The sequence below is a fragment of the Cryptomeria japonica genome, chromosome 3 (assembly GCF_030272615.1).
Source record: "Cryptomeria japonica chromosome 3, Sugi_1.0, whole genome shotgun sequence".
Lineage (NCBI taxonomy): Eukaryota > Viridiplantae > Streptophyta > Pinopsida > Cupressales > Cupressaceae > Cryptomeria > Cryptomeria japonica.
This window is the reverse complement of record NC_081407.1, coordinates 472,754,360-472,772,389: the sequence shown is the minus strand read 5'-3', so window position 1 is coordinate 472,772,389 and position 18,030 is coordinate 472,754,360. Positions and strand designations below refer to the sequence as shown.

The window sequence follows — 18,030 nt, the reverse complement described above, 5'->3', positions numbered from 1 at the left end:
CCTTCTAGTCTCCAACACTTGAAATAAATTTGCTCCAAGCAAACCAGATTTCGTACCTCCAATTAGCTCTCCAAATTCGCTCTCAAGGCAATGATTGAATGATTTGAATTGTGAAAAAACACCTCCAATATATAGAGCGCTCACCCCTTTGCTCCCTCTAGGCCGACTTGCAAAAAAGAGGTTTAAAATAAATAAAATTCCAAAAAAAAGGAGGCCGACTTGGCAAAATAAATGAAAATAAGGCCTTGTGCACTTTATATTTAATTTTAATTTAATAAAAATTAATTTTAAATGCCTCCAAGATAGAAGTTCGATTTTTTAGGCTTAAAATTAATTTATTAAATGCCAAAATTTAATGTCAATTTAATCTTAATTTTCCACATGCCTCAAAATTAGCAATTTTGGCGATCTAATGCAATTTGGAGAATATTAATTTTTAAAACAAGGCTTAATGAGATTTCATGAGGATTTCGCCCTGGACCTTCTCTGAGGGTCAGGAGCGATTTTTGCAAATTGGGCTTCATTCTTCATCATTTTTCATTAAAACTTTATTCATCATTTGGCAATGTCCTTCCTTAATCCACTCCAACCAAATTCGCTTTGTTGTTGCAAGGTAAAATGAGGATTTTCAACAATATCGCTATGGGCCCTCTCTGAGGGTCAGGAGCGATTTTTCGCTGTGGGCCCTCTTTGAGGGTCAGGAGCGATTTTTCATTTTCTGACCAAGATCATCAAGTTTCAAAGGCAAAATAATATTCATCATGTTCTTGGAGGTCTCTTCTCCTTGTCCTAACCTTGCCTTAGCACCATTTTGGAGAAAACATGCCTTTTTTGAAAATCTCGCTGTGGGCCTTCAGTGAGGGTCAGGAGCGACTTTTGGGTTTTAGGCAAATTCCTTTATCTTTTAATCTTCAAATCACCTCCAAGGCATAACACATCACGTTCTCCTCCTGTCCAAGCAAGATTTTATCTCAATTCTTCAAACCAAGGAGAGAAAACTGGAAAATCGCTATGGGCCCTCTCTGAGGGTCCGGAGCGAATTTTGTAATTGCCTTCAAAATTTTGATTCTCAACGATTTCTTTTCACTTCAAGGCTTTTCAAACATCGTTTCAAACCCATGCCTAACCTTAGCCTTCCTCAAACTTGGATGAAAAATTCCCATTTTAGGTTTCTTGCTATGGGCCCTCTCTGAGGGTCCGGAGCGATTTTTCACTGTGGGCCTTTAGTGAGGGTCAGGAGCGATTTTTTCATTTTGGGTTGATTTCTTCTTGTGTTGATCCTCCAAATTATATTCAACGGATAGAACATGCTTTCCTTCATCCCTTCCAATCATAAAATCACTTTGATCTTGCAAGAATAATGCATATTTGAAAATCTCGCTGTGGACCCTCTCTGAGGGTCAGGAGCGATTTTTGCTACCTGGACCAAAATGTTTCACTTTTCATCTAAAAATCACTTTGCCAAGGGAGATATCGTCTTGTTCTTTGCTATGAATAAAAATTCATGTCCAAGAAAGGTCCAAAAATGTGCACACAAAGAAAATCGCTGTGGGCCCTCTCTGAGGGTCAGGAGCGATTTTTCCTTTCCTGGGCAAAAATCCTTCAATTTATCATCTTTGATCAAGTCTAGATACCTCATTATGTTCATTCTATCCTTCATCATGCTCTTGACCTCTCAAATCAACCAAATAAGGCTAGCAATGACTCTTATAAGATTTCTCGCTGTGGGCCCTCTCTGAGGGTCAGGAGCAATTTTTCTGTTTTCAACAACGTCCTTCATCATTTCTAGCCAAAACTTCCTCAGGTGGGTGGAGAAAGTCATTTATTTTCCATTTATGATCAAAACTTGGTCTCTTTTCATTGCAAAATGAAGGAAATCAAAATCTCGCTGTGGGCCCTCTCTGAGGGTCAGGAGCGATTTTTTCCTTAGTTTCCAAAGTTCACCATCTTTCACGTCTTCAACCTTCCAGAGCATTAAGTCATGTTCAATCATCCTTCCAGGAGACCCTGTGCAAAGCAATTTAGAAAAGTCAGTGACAAATATGACTTAAACAACATTTTCGTCCTGGGCCTTCACTGAGGGTCAGGAGCGATTTTACCCCTTTTGGCCAAATTGCTTCAAATTTAAGTCTCAAATTGCTTCACAAGGCAAAGTTGGGTCATTTTCAAGGTCAGGAACCAGTTAGCAAAAAACAAGAAATTGTACTCCGGATAAATTTTGCCCTGGGCCCTCTCTGAGGGTCAGGAGCGATTCGTCTGTTTCAGGCATCATCTTGCTTCAAAAGTTTGATCAAAACTCACCTAGGCAAGGACACACAATTTCACCTTCAAAAATGCTAACACTTAGTCAAAATTGGATTTTACCCTAAAAACCTTTATTAGACCTAACCTAAGACCTATTTGACTTTCCTGCAAGACTTACCTAATTTCCACCATCTCAATTCTTCGGGAGGACACTTAACAATTCTCCAAAATTTGACTGGACTTAGCTTGAATGACATCCAAAAGAACCCCTAAGGTTTAGCCCTAGTCCAGACAGACAACTCACTCACTCAAAACCCTAAAAGCAGAGAGAAGAACAAGCAAAACAAAAGCGAAAAAGAGGGGGTCCCCATTCTAATGGGGTGATGTGTGAAATGGTCACAACAGTCTGGAAGCAGTCAAACACAAAAAGAGCCCAAAAAGTAAGAGAATTGGTCCTTGATGATGAGTGGTGGGATCATATGGAATATGTTTTGAGTTTCATCGAGCCTATCACAAGCCTGATTAGGTATGTTGATCTTGATCGCCCATGTTTGGGTGAACTTTATGGTGGCATGAACTCCACGGTGGGAAAATAAGAGCAATAATAGAGACCAAGGAACATGACCCAACAAAAACATTTTTCAAAATTGTGCAAAAAATTATTGTTGACTGTTGGAACAAGATGGCCACCTCCTCACAGTTCTTAGTATTTGCTATGATGCCAAAGTTTTATAGCAAAGAGATACTTGCATTGCCAAGGAATTTGCCACCATATAAAGATGCGGAGGTTGCTACTGGCTATAAGGCTGCATTTAGAAAAATATATTCAGATGATGAAACTTCAAATATTGTCTTGAGTGAGTTTCGCCAATTCATATCATCAAAATATCATGATACTACCGCTCTTCATGCCAAATATAGGATGGATGCTAATGATTGGTGGTATGCACATGGTCAAGGCTCCATTTTCTTGCAGCCTCTTGCAATTAAAATTCTCTCCCAAGTATGTATCTTTTTATTTTTTTAATTTTTTGTCATTTTTCGTTCAACGGTATTATATTAAAATATTTTTCTTTTATAATTTATGTTTTAAGTTTTTAACTAAAGGTATTCAAACTCAACAGGTTGCAAGTTCTTCTTTAGCTAAGCGGAATTGGAGTACATACTCCATCCACTCGGTCAAGCACAATCTTTTGGGTGCAAAAAAAGTAGAGGATTTGGTTTACATACATTCCAACCTTTGTCTATTGTCACATAAGAAACCTGAGTACAATGAGGGTGTGACAAGGAATTGGGATCTAACCCTTGAGTGTGCTGATTTAGATGCTACAGTTGCACAATGTGCCCAAGTCTCTTTAGATGAGGCAGCTGTTGCGCTTGACACAGATGTAGCTAGTGGGAGTGGCAATCTAATGGATTGTGGTTCAAATGATATTGAACCAAATGTTGACCATGATGTGTTTGATGAAGATGAATATGGATATTAAATATGGGCCATGGCTTGTAATTTGAATTTTCATTGTGTCATGACATTTTGAGACTTGAATATTATCTTTTTTGCAAATTATGAATATGATGTTATGAGGTAGTTAAAATTTTTATTTATTGGCAATCATGGATTTATAAGTATCACTCTTCTTATATTTATACAATTTGTATTTTATAATTTTGATGTTTGAACATATATATAATATATATGTATATGTGTGTGTGTGTGTGTGTGGACATACCCGTACCCGTACCCAAGGATTTTTTTTTTTTTTGCTGTACCTGCGAATCCGTTCCAGTACACAAATTAGCAACTTAGGTTTTTTCCTTTAGCTTGTTGAGGCTTAAAGCCTTATTTTGCATACTAACAGAAAGTATATCCACTTTTTAACACTTGTTATTGCATTCATTACATAATTTTGAAATATCACTTTGGTTGTATCTGAAGAGTTGATATTTGTCACTATCTCCATTGCATACTGATCAGAAATCCATCTTTCAAGTTTTGACTTCATGTTCCAACATTAATAAAAATCCTTGTAATAATTCCATAACTTTAATTTCCCACTTGCCATCCCACCTCATTCATGGTGCCATCTGTGTCAGGTCAACCCCCCAAAGGCTTGAAATTCACCATCATGGAAGTATACTTTAATTTCCTAGGCTTGCCAATCCTGGGAAAGTGTGTTTTATAGAGGAGTCATTTATCATACTCTTTTTAAGTGTCATTTAGGTCTAAAGTGTTGCCCATATGCGAGTCTTTCTTAGCTGAGCAGAACTTGTTTACCTGCAGGGAAAAATACACCCTGCTTGAATTGTGAATAAGTTCGGTATGGATTTTCTAATTTGTAGTTAGGGCAGATGACATCATGGTAACTCAAATATAATATGGCATAAATAAAATCTCAACAATTATGTGACGATCCATAAATTTATTTTATATCATCTATATCATAAACAAGCTCAACTGTGAAAAAATAGCATAATTGAGTCTCGTATGCATATCTAAGCTCTCAAACAAGTCCATCAAATGTCTAGCCATAACATGTGTTTACAATGCACATGCCTGCTACTGTGAAATCCTAATAAACAACTTATTTTAACACAAATTTAACCAATTGTATGAAGTAGCAACATACAGTTTAGAAATGCACTGAAATGGATGCCCCAAAATGGGGTGCTACAAAAGTGGAAAACCATGTTTTCAGAATTTTCAAAATAGATGACAATATTCAAGCAATATACTAGACTGGTTCCCACAAAAGCATTCTCAAAAAGAATGGAAGACATTGTTTTATTAGGCAAAAATTTGCTATAAAAAGAAAAGACCATTAGAATTTTCAGTTTCTTTTTATCAAGTTTGGATGATTTGTGTTTCTGTCTTAGCTTCCAAAGAGATGTTGAAGCGTAGTATACTCATTTGCAATACTAGTTGTTTTTTCTTGTATAATCCACGTTACTTCATTGCCATTTGAAAATTCTATCTGCATAGTCAAGTAAACGAAGCACCCTTAAAGAATTTTATAGATTGTCATCTTTCATGATCTTGAATTCAGTGAGCATGGTTTTGAGTTTTGACATTATTGGTGCCTCTCCAAAAGTTGGCATTTCAAAGGGCAATACTTTTATAAATTGAATAATATCAATATGTAAATTTTGTGTTTCTTTGTCATTTTTTCTATGCAAGTGACATTCTAATTCCTGATGCTTTCTTTCTATATGGAATTTCATTGTTTCATTTGACTCTCTTGTTGAGTAAAGACATGCATCTTTGATTGGTGTAGAGAACAAAGATAACTCCAACTTAACAACAGGGATGCAAAGAAAGTCTCTCTCTAAGGAATCTAGAAAAGCTAACATTTGTGCTGAGCTGTAAGAGGTGAGGTGTCAGCCTCTTTGTGGAAATGCCATAATTAAGTTTGACTGGAAAGCCAATAACAATGAGCCAAGTTATATGACAAAGCAGTTTTCTGTTGTCGTGAATCATCAAGTGTCCCCCAAGAGAGGTTTTCCCAAAGAAACAGTTAAAATCAACTTAGATCCATTGCTAAAAAGTCCTGCCAATGAAATATTGGCATGATTAGGAGTATTATCTGTAGTACACAACCTGAAAGAAGAACCATGACATCGGCATCCAAAGTCTCGTTTTGATGGCAAATCCTTAATGAAGTATCAACTACATCAAAACTTTGTGTTTGAAAGGAGATTGTGCCTTTTTAAATAGACTGACAACTTCTTTATCATCACACTTGAAGGTCCTTCATTCTCCAGCTTTTGTTCAACCTTGCTCGCGTGCCTCACTAATTCATGAAAATACTTTATAACATATCATTGAAGGCCTTTTTTATAGTTTCTTTTCTAGTCTCTTGAAATGGGAAATGTCCCTTGTGTTTAAGATTCAAATATCCAGTATAGATAAATATTGCAAAGTATTAACGTAAATCACATGCACTGATGCACATGATATATGAGGGTGAAATGCCCTAGTTTGTAAGGTAGGGTTATACCATACATTGTTCTTTAAGGAAGGAATCACTTAAGATAATTTTTCGTTATGAGATCCAAACTTGCTTCCCTACTTTATCTATACTACTAAATAGAACCGATCTATGATCCATGATCCTTGGTTTATAATGACCAATGACTGTATATGTAACCACTCTCATAAAGTAGGGGAGGGTAAACCCTTTACACATCAGGGCAACAAATGACCAATATGACCTATTTCAAAATTTACCTGTTTGATCCATCACAAAAGCTATGTATTAGGTCCATCCTATCTGCTAATTACTTTATGCGCCACAAGATGGCTACTCTATAACATTATATATGATGTACATCATAAATTCTTGTTCTTAGGTGTATAACATTCTAACTTACATCTCATCACTTTGTGGTTACTTTTGAAAGGGGAAATCTTCAGATGTTATCCTACAAAGGTCTTGTTAGACTTGCTAAATTACTCTCTTGCCAAAATTAGTATTAAAAGATTTGGCACAAAAGATCAGAAATGGTGTAATAGGCTCATTTCAATTAATTAACTTTTGAAAAAGGTTACACGAGCTGCTACATAGACCATATTCTTTAGACTGTGGAGATCCTAAAAGGGTAAAATAGTGTTACTGATGATGTCCTACAACCCAAACGAGTCTATGATTACATGAATATGCTGAGCACTCTTAATTTATCGATTTAATAAAACATGCCATGATGAATCCCCTAAACTGCTTTAACTTCTGATTCTCCGGTAAAGTATTCTTATTGAACCTTTATGTTTATGACTCCCAACCTCAGCTGATCTATTGACAAACTGCAAAAAAATTGAAGTCACTAGTGGGGTCCCCTTCACCCTACTATGTTTTTACCCCAATGAAAACTTTTGAGCACCTTTTCATATTTTTTATAGATTGCTTATGAGGGGCAAAGATAAGATGAATAATAGATGTGCCTTGCTGATAGGATTAGTATGTCTTTGCCCTAGAATAAAGGAAAACTTAAAATAGCTGGTTAGTATTTTAGCTTTCTATAGAGATGTACTTGTACATATAAGAAGCTTGGAGAACCAATAATTAATAATTGATTGCTAATTCTTTTGGTTTTCTTATTACTACAGGTAGTAATTGTTCCAATATGGAAGAAGCCCGATGAGAAAAGAGGAATATTAGAGGTAGCATCTATCCTAGAAAACATTCTTAAGGAAGCTAGCATTCGGGTTAAATTAGATGACTCAGACCAAAAGACTCCAGGATGGAAGTTCAACTTTTGGGAAATGAAGGTGTGTTTATTTTTTTCATGTATTAGCATGTTGTTCTATTTGGAAACATGTCCATGTTTGGGACTTACATGTTCAGGTACTAGAATAATTACTAATTTTATATAGCAGGAGGTAAGTTTGAGTTCTTGCATGATACCATCTATGTGTTTAAATTTGCAATGTTACACTATTGCTTGGAATAAAAAATATTTTTCTCATTCCATGCCGAATTTTTGATTGGCTTGTAGGGGGTGCCTTTAAGGATTGAAATTGGTCCACGTGACCTCTCAAACAAGACGGTGGTTGTTTCAAGGCGAGATGTTCCAGGAAAACATGGCAAAGCTTATGGAATATCCATGGAGTCATCATTTATAAAAGCATATGTAAAAGAAAAACTGGAAGAAATACAATCAGCTCTTTTGGCAAGGGCTATAGCATTCCGTGACAGGTACTCACTGATTTGTGATAGGCATTCACATATATGTTTTAACAAATTTTTCTGTCTTAATGGATGTTGGATAGACTTGACATGCTGATTGTCTGCAAATAGAATGAGCTTATGCTCCTGTAGACGCACAACCAATGAATGTGTATACAAATCTTTTTTATTATATTCAGTGAAGTGTAAACTAAAAGAGGCCAAATGAGTATGGAGTAAACCTGGAAAATGATGAGCTTTGTACAATTGACCAAGGTTCCATTCTCACAGGCTTGTAGGCACCTCCAAGTGGCAATGTGAATTCTTGGAGGAAGGGGTTGAACTTGTCAAAATGAGGCACCAGGGTGTGCCTTAGTATTATTAACCCAAGTTCACTCCCACACCTAATGTCTATCCTAATTTTTGGAAGCTCAAGATGGAGCATCATTTGTGGTAATGTTGTCTCTTGGGCCCTTAGTTGGTCCCAATGGTGATCGTTCACTTTGGGTTGGTTTGTCATTTTGGTTTTCTGACCCATATGCAGGTCTATTTTTCTCTAGTTTTTAGTGGTTTGTTTAGATTATATGCTAGAATTTTGCAGCTGTAACTATGTTAAAACATTATGAACTATGTTACAACAAGTTTTTGGGATAGCAGGGGATGGGAGACCTTTTCTAAGGGGATGGTAGGGGATAGCAATTGAAAAATATAGGAAATGTTAATTATTCATAGCTAAGGCATTGATCATATACATTGTAGAACCATATCATGAAACATTAGAGCTGAATTGAGAATTCACATGGGTTGACATACAAATTAATGAACTTTCAATGTCTAATTGTTTCAAATTGACTTTTCATTACTAGTGTGCATATATATATAATACAACAAAATGATAAGGTTAAAAAACTTCAAGTATAGAATGATCACATGTAGACAATCTAAGATCTATTGCAGCTATTCTTTTGCCTCACCTTGACCTTAATCAAAATCAAACTCAAATGTACAACCCGAGTTGGCCTAGTGGTGGAGAACTTGTGCTCTTGAAAGAGAGGTCACAAGTTCAAATCCCATAGAGGGTAAGGTATGTACATCTTATCGGCTTCGGCCTATTACCGATCAAAAAAAAAAAAAATCAAACTCAAATCTAATTGATTGTCAACATTAGGGCCTGCCTCATACAATAGAACACCCGCTGATTCCTCTTGTGCCTCATCAATTTGTGCGGTGTCTTTAGGATCAATGCCCTTCCATAAAGTTGGAGTCTATCAATACTCAGGAGTTTATCGATCTTAAAGTCACAAGGCACTACACACAATCACCAATTTCTTTGTTCATTGAGAGGTAAGGCAATTCCTTTTGATAGTGAATGAAGTTGTATGTGCACCACTTTATCTTTGTAGCAGAGGAATTGACAACCTATGAAGTGAGGTGAATTGCAAGTATCCTTAACTCTGGTGTATCCTTGCCATTCCATATCTACCATCCAATGGTTGCTTTGAGCCATAATGTAGCTCTTTCTACCTTTGCCTCTAGTTTGAATGTTGGACTGCAGAGTTTAGCAAAGCCAAGCCACCATGTTCAAAGTAAAATTGACTTCTTCTCACTTGAATACATCTTTTGAAGGGCTTTCATTAACCTTTCTTTCACTTGTTCATCATTAGAGGCATCATCCCAGTCCTTAGTTTGAGATTTAGAGCAAAGGCTGCCATATGGAGTGGGGTGTTCATTGTGTTCCATTGCCACATCACAATAGTCTTGATATGCTGCTCATATAATACCAAATTAGGATACCTATTTGTTGACGTGTACTTTGTACACTGCCTGACACAGAATAAAATACCCAAGGGTACCTTATCCTCTCTTGAATAAAACCTCTGATTGCTGAAGATATCGCGAAGAAGGATCAATCAGGATGACTCCAAGGTTCTGTAATGTAGGGTCTCTACGTGTGGATAAGCTCTTTGTGGTATGATGTGATTTGCTGGAATCACAAGGGGACTTACATTCAATGATTGAACGTCTGATCTGCTTTGAATATTGCTGGAACACAGGCTCTTGCTAGCTTTGATTTGAAAAAAGGAAAAAAGACGAGGGCGAGGAGAGGATCTAATCCTAATACTAAGAATGTAAGAGCAATGAATGATCTTCGATGAAATTCTAACTAAGTCTCGTTTTGACATCACAGGAACATCTCCACAAGGTTAGTGCGATCTTCGAAGGAAAGGTTTATGATGTTCAAATCATCACTGCAGGCATAGACACCGTCAGGTTGATGCATATCAATGAAGAAGCGACAATTGAAGTTAAGCTTAAGCTGAATGATTCCAGTTGACTACACAAGGCAAGTCTGCAATCAACAAACTGCTAGTAGTATGGATATACGAATTCCACCATCAATCAAGCACATTTCTTCCACTCATTTATTAACATGAAATCAAATATGAGAAGTATAAAGACCATGCAAATTGTCGAATCGACCCATAAATTTCACCATTTCTTCAATGAAGTTACAAGTCTTTTACAACAACATCTTGGCAACAATCTTTGCCTTCTCTCTCTACTCTACTCTAATTGCTATTCTAATACTTCCAACTGCTTACTAACTATTCTAACTCTCTGTAATTGCCTTTACAAAATGAAATGTCAGGGCTTATATAGTGCCCTCAATACAATTCGATGGCTTAGATCAATTCGAGATCAATGGCCAAGATTTTACAATGAAAACCCTAATTAGGGTTTGTTACAACCATTACATAACATTTAATGCTTGACCAATGATAAAATTGTATTGCTTGGACACATGTCCTCTCTAGAAAATTCGACCAATGAATAGCCGGGGTAGGTACATAGAAGTTTGTGCCACCTTCCATGAGTTAGGTACATTGAATCTGGAAATGCTGAGGTGGACCACACTGACTGGATGAGCGATGACTAGGATGCCACCTCGTCCGACACTTGTAACTTAGTAGATATTCAACTTGATGTTGTTGTGAAGCTAGCTTTAATTAATTCATCTGGAACTATCTGCTTCTTCAACGAACCCTTTGCTTTGACTTCTTGTGTCCTTGATTTGCAGGATGATGATGTACCTCGCCTTGGAATGCTGGATTGGAAGAGGTCGCCCTTATCTTGATGATGCTAGATCGAAGAAGGTCGTCCTTGTCAATGCTAGACTGGAGGAGGTCGCCCTTGTCCTTGCCTGATCGTCCTTGATGAGACCGTCCTTGATCTGGCTTGATTTTCCTTGAGAAGAGTCTTTCGACTTGTAGATCTTTCAAGCTTGGGAGTCGCCATCTTGATACCTACACAACATTTCACAATTAATAATATATCTTGAAATCTAAAAATTAAACTTTAAAAGGAAGATTCAAGATTTTAATTTAGGAAACCTCATGATAAATCTTGAGTTATCATTTCCTAATTTAGGATTTTCAAAGCAAAATTTAAATCTTCAAAAATGGTGCCAAGCTGATTACGCCATACCTCCACTTGGGAATTAATTCTAAAAAATGATGCAAAAATAGGAGAATTCGCTAGGCAAAATGTAGATCAAGACTCCCTTTAGCAAAATGCTCCCCCTTTAGCTTGGAAAAGAACTCCATCTTCCACTAGCCTCTTCAAGATTTGGAAATTCGCCTTCAAATGTCTTCAAAAATCTGGAAATTATCCTCCAATCTAGCAAGAAATACGCCTCTCCAATAGTCTTCAAGATGAATTTCGCCTTCCTTAGCTTCTGGATTTCGCTCCTCAAATTGCTCTCCAATTTCGCACTTGAAAGGATGATTGAATGATTTGAATTGTGAAACAAGACCTCCAATATATAGAGCGCTCACCTTCTACATCTCCCATAGGCCGACTTGGTGAAAATAGGCCAAAATAAACAAAAATTAATAAAAGAATAAGGCCGACTTAATTAAGCAATAAAAAGGATAACTCAAGCGCTCTTCTTTTAACTTTAATCTAATAATAATTAATTTTGAAATGCCTCAATTAATTTAAAAAACGATTTTCCAAGGCTCCAAAATTAATTATTAAATGTTATGCGCCTTTCATTAAATGCCAATTTAATTAAAAATTTTTAAAATATTTTGAAGTTTTGGGCGAACTTGGCATCTAGTGCGATTTGCTAAAATAAGGCAAAAAAATAATGAATTTTGATAACTTTCGCTCTGGTCCCTTGGAGAGGGACAGGAGCGCCTTAGCTAATTGCCCTTAAAATTTGTGGTTGTCGCAACTCCATTCCACCTTGAAGCACTTTAAGTATCATTCCAAACTTGTGCCTTGACCTGGATTCGTCCCAATTTGGGGAGGAAGGCTTGTTAATGTGTTTTTCGCCCTGGTCCGTTGGTGAGGGACAGGAGCGCCTAGGCAACTTGGGTTGATTCTCTCCTTTGTAGGCCACTCAAGTTATATTCAACGAATAAAACACACTTCCCTTGACCTCTTCAAATCTTGAAATCACTTAAATCTTTCAAGGATAATGCAAATTTGGAATTCAAGCTCCGGTGCTTCAGTGAGGGACGGGAGCACTTTTTCATTTTTAAGCCAATTCGTCCTTTGCTAGTCTTCCAAATTATCTTCAATGGATGAATCTTACCCTCTTTCATTCATTTCAATCACGCAACTTGCCTTGCCTTTGCAAGAAATTTGTAATTTTAGAAAAGAGGGACGGTCCTTCAGTGAGGGACGGGAGCACTTTTGGAAAAGTGGGACGGTCCTTCAGTGAGGGACGGGAGCACTTTTGACATCTTGGCGTACTCTTTTGTTCTTTAAATCTCTCAATTGCATGCAAGGCATAAAACATCCTTCGTCCTTCCCATCCAAGTCAAGTTTTGCCATAAAATATCAAACAAATAGGAGAAACTTGAAAAAGTGGCACGGTCCTTCAGTGAGGGACGGGAACACTTTTTGTCATTTGGGTTGATTTACTCCTTTGTAGACTGCTTAAATTATATTCAATGGACAAAACATGCCCTCCTTGATCTCTTCCAATCATAAAATTGTCCTGATCCTGCAAGAACAGTGCAAATTTGAAAATCAAGCTCCGGTCCTTCAGTGAGGGACAGGAGCGATTTTTGTCCTCAAGGCCAAATCACTACAATTTTCATCTCAAATTTCCTTTGCTAGGGAAGATTTCACCTTACTTCATGCTATGAATAAAAGTTAATGTCCAAAAAAGGTCTAAAATTGTGCATATAAAGAAAAGCGCTCTGGTCCTTTAGTGAGGGACAGAAGCGAATTTGACCTTCTAGGCAAAAAACTTCATCATTTCATTGTCTTGTCTCGATGCTCTATCATGCTCATTTCGTCCTTCATTGTGTCTTTGATGTTTCAATTTGACCAAACAAGGTCAGGAATGACTCAAATAAGCCATTTCGCCCTGGACCCTTGGTGAGGGAGAGGAGCGATTCGTCTTGGTCCCTTGGGGAGGGACAGGAGCGAAATTCGCTCTGGATCCTCAGTGAAGGACAGGAGCGAAATTTGACTTTTCGAACTCTCTATCAGGATAATTTTTATGGAATATAACATTTAAGTATAAGAAAGACTTATACTTTAAGTTATATTCCATATATACTTTCAGGATGTTTGAGAGTGGTTTCAGACCTCCAGGAGTTATATTGCAAAATCTAGTTTTTTGAGGTTTTTCAGTTTCCAGACTTAGTCAAATTTCAGGATCAGGACATTCCAGACTTAGCCAAATTTCAGGATCAGGACTTTCAGACTTAGCCAAATTTCAGGATCAGGACTTCACTCAAGCCGGACTTGCTATCCTATTGATCTCCCCGACAACACTCAAAAATGCAAAGGCTAACTAACAAAACCCTAAAAGACCAAAAAAACAAACCCTAAAAAGCAAAAAAAAAACCATGGGTCCCCATTTGCAATGGGGCGAGGTGTGAAAACGTCACAACATCTAGCGCCACCTTGAATAAATGTTCCTGAAACATTTCAGAGATAAAGACTCAATCGACACCTAGAACCTCCAGAAAATTCAACCCAACTTATCAGGGGATTAGAAAGTGCACTCAAAGTGGAAGAAGAATCCCTAACCAAATCCAGACACTTAGTCTTTGATTACCCAGGTGTGTGCAAGTGTATTCATTCCGCTCGACAAGACAATTATAACCTTCAGGTTCCCCTGTGATTAGCTACATAGTTTATCTGAACTTCAAAAGCATCCTGGATAGAGCCTCGCTGCCAGTCAGACGTCCATAGTCCCGACGAGGTTATCGCCGCAAGCTCACGAACATTGCTCCATTGCCAGCCAGGCGTCTATAGCCCCGATGGAGTTACTTGCATATTCCCCTTAGCCAATTTTGATATTTCATTTCATTTCATTTTTTTTTTCTTCATTTTTCTCTTTTTTTCCTTTTGATATTGCTTTTTCACTCCGTCAATTCCTTTGGCTCGTAAGCAGTAAAGCTTACTAGGGTTTGAGGATTGCGGTGGCGCTAAAGCCAGATTTTAGATTTTTCACCAATCACAGCTTTGCCTTTAAACCATAATGACTCGGAGTCTATTAATGTGTGAAGATATAGTAATCAACAGATGTCGGCATCAAGACACAGAAAATGATTCCCTTCCAAGTCAAATACAGGTCCTGATCAGATGATAAAGCTGAAGAGGAACAACCTCGGATTCCAAGCACTTCATGAATAGATATCTAAGAAATGAGTCTAACATAAGATCCAGGATGTTGCCAGTGTGTGAGCAACAACACAAACACCTTTCTCACAAAATGGAGGCTCCCACTCAAGACACCTAAACTAAAGCAAACCGACCGACAAACCGACTCAAAGCAAACTAAACTAAAACACACACCAAAAGCAAACTATCTAAAGAAAGCAAACAACTAAACTACCTGAGCCACACTAGATCATGAGTCAAATGACTCAAGGCAAATCAAGAACAAGGCTCAAAAGACCTCTAATCTAAAAACACGAAAAGAAAACCTACTCTAAACCTATATACAAGAGTCCTAGACTCGACACGACTCAAAGAAGCAAAATATATACATGACTTTACATGATTTCTCAGGTTGTGCAACAGGAGCATGGCAAACATGATGGTTCTCAGTCGGGCAAATTCATCCTTAAACACAGAAAGACAAACTCTCACCATGCATTTCTCATACTCAAGCAAGTTTTCACTCAAAATGATCAACTGAGGTAATTCGTTAGGACCATGATCAATCCAGATACAAGTTTTTTTCCCAAAATCCCCATAATCAAAATCATAATAACTTTCAAGGCTAGGATTAAGGAAAGAGACAACCTGCCATGTTTCAGGCTCAGACGGAACTGCATTGTCGGAAGCGAGGTCACCAGCTGCTTTAGGAGGTCGCCATTGATGATGAATCATTCCACGAGCATTCGCAATATGTTGATCTTGATTAAGAAATTCCTCTTGAAACAAGCTCAGTGCCCCTTTGAATAGCTCAAGATTCTCTGTTTTCATTGGGACATCTTGCATAAACCAGGCATCTTCATGAAATTTTGTTAGCGTATCCTCAAAAATGAGAGTCTCCTTGAGGGATTGAACTTCAAACATCTCCTCTAGTCGATCAAAGATAATCTCAGGTGGCCTTTCTTCTTCAAGAATAGCCTCGGGAGGTCGGAGCTGATGATGGATCACATCACTCACAGTAACTTGCTTATCTAGAAAAAAATTTGGCAGTGATTCCATTTGCGTTTCCTCTACAAGATCCTTCAATGCTTCCTCAAATATTACGAGAGTGATGAAATCTTTAAGCGCCCCTTTGAATTGTTCTTCATATCTGGATTCTTCATTCAATATGTCAACTTGATTGTCTTCTTCAATGAGGCCATTTGAAAACTCCTGCAATTCAATCTCAAGGATCTCCTTTTGTAGCATAAACGAGAATTCTTCAAGGGATGAGTCGTCTTCTTTAATTGCTTGTTCAACTCCTAGATCTTCCTCAATTGATTCTTCAACTTTTGTTTCATGGTATTCTTTTTCAGGTGCAAGGCATGGCAAGCTATCTACCGTAGTACATTGTTCCTCAGGTGCACTTGTATCGTCAACGTACAATTGATCCTTCTCACATTCAGATGCTGGAACGATGTCTTGTTCATAGGTTCTCGTAAATTCGGCTGCGAGATGTACACCCCAAGATCTGTTAATAATACACTCTTCCTCGGACAAAATTGGCATTCCAAACTGGTTTCTGACTTGATTGATAGCCATTTCACATATTGAGCAAGTAAATTCTGAGTGAGGTGAGTTGTGAATTCTACACCACAATGGTAGCAATATGTTCTCTAAACGCATTTCACCATCCAAAATGAGTTGACTCTCGATCATCCACATGAAGCTTAGAAGAGGATCTTTGGTTTCTGGGACACTGAAATTGCTTTCTTCTGTTTCTGGCCTTGGGACATCCCAAAAGAAGATTTTTCCTTGCGCTGCCGATTCCATCCTTGATAAGTACTTTAAGCAATGCATTTCATCATGTTCCTTTGTATCGTGGACTCGACACTGCCCTTGTCTTGCAAACTCGGACAATCTTCGTGGATAAAGTTGTGTATCTAATCTCCACCAAAGTTTAGGAAAATCAACTTGTTGCTCCTCGTGAAACTGTTGCCGCTCCATTGAGAAATCTTTTCTTTTTTTGATTTTTGATTTTTTTTTTTTTTTGATTTTCTATTTTTCACTTTTTTTTGTATTTTCTGGTTTTAGAGAGATCTTGACTATCTCAGATTCAACTTGAACGTTCAATTGGTTCCAGCTTGATTCCTTCTTGCGCAAGTCCAACTGACGATCCAATGATCACCTTCCGTCGAGTGTTTGAGAAAAAGCTTTCCACTGATCTTCCTTGGATTCAAGAGTTCGTGTTCGCTGTCAGGCACTCCAAATTCAATTCTGTCGAGCGTGGAGGAGGGTAAAAAGCTCTGGAAAATTTCTTCAAATGTGATGTGACTTGACAAGATCGGACTTTCAAATGCTCAGCCCTCCTTCTAGCGCCAATTCTGTTGATGTGTATTTTGTACACTGCCTGACACAGAATAAAATACCCAAGGGTACCTTATCCTCTCTTGAATAAAGCCTCTGATTGCTGAAGATATCGCGAAGAAGGATCAATCAGGATGACTCCAAGGTTCTGTAATGTAGGGTCTCTACGTGTGGATAAGCTCTTTGTGGTATGATGTGATTTGCTGGAATCACAAGGGGACTTACATTCGATGATTGAACGTCTGATCTGCTTTGAATATTGCTGGAACACAGGCTCTTGCTAGCTTTGATTTGAAAAAAGGAAAAAAGATGAGGGCGAGGAGAGGATCTAATCCTAATACTAAGAATGTAAGAGCAATGAATGATCTTCGATGAAATTCTAACTAAGTCTCGTTTTGACATCACAGGAACATCTCCACAAGGTTAGTGCGATCTTCGAAGGAAAGGTTTATGATGTTCAAATCATCACTGCAGGCATAGACACCATCAGGTTGATGCATATCAATGAAGAAGCGACAATTGAAGTTAAGCTTAAGCTGAATGATTCCAGTTGACTACACAAGGCAAGTCTGCAATCAACAAACTGCTAGTAGTATGGATATACGAATTCCACCATCAATCAAGCACATTTCTTCCACTCATTTATTAACATGAAATCAAATATGAGAAGTATAAAGACCATGCAAATTGTCGAATCGACCCATAAATTTCACCATTTCTTCAATGAAGTTACAAGTCTTTTACAACAACATCTTGGCAACAATCTTTGCCTTCTCTCTCTACTCTACTCTAATTGCTATTCTAATACTTCCAACTGCTTACTAACTATTCTAACTCTCTCTAATTGCCTTTACAAAATGAAATGCCAGGGCTTATGTAGTGCCCTCAATACAATTCGATGGCTTAGATCAATTCGAGATCAATGGCCAAGATTTTACAATGAAAACCCTAATTAGGGTTTGTTACAACCATTACATAACATTTAATGCTTGACCAATGATAAAATTGTATTGCTTGGACACATGTCCTCTCTAGAAAATTCGACCAATGAATAGCCGGGGTAGGTACATAGAAGTTTGTGCCACCTTCCATGAGTTAGGTACATTGAATCTGGAAATGCTGAGGTGGACCACACTGACTGGATGAGCGA

At 37.7% G+C, this 18,030-nt stretch overlaps 1 protein-coding gene across 1 annotated transcript in view; it reads left to right on the top strand.

The window, feature by feature from the left end:
- LOC131029585 (proline--tRNA ligase, chloroplastic/mitochondrial) overlaps positions 1-18,030 on the top strand; it is a 142,959-nt gene that overhangs the window by 118,159 nt on the left and 6,770 nt on the right. The window contains exons 8-9 of the mRNA XM_057960114.2: positions 7,346-7,507; positions 7,735-7,934. Of these exons, the coding sequence (XP_057816097.1) occupies positions 7,346-7,507; positions 7,735-7,934 (362 nt within the window). The remainder of the gene's footprint in view (positions 1-7,345; positions 7,508-7,734; positions 7,935-18,030) is intronic.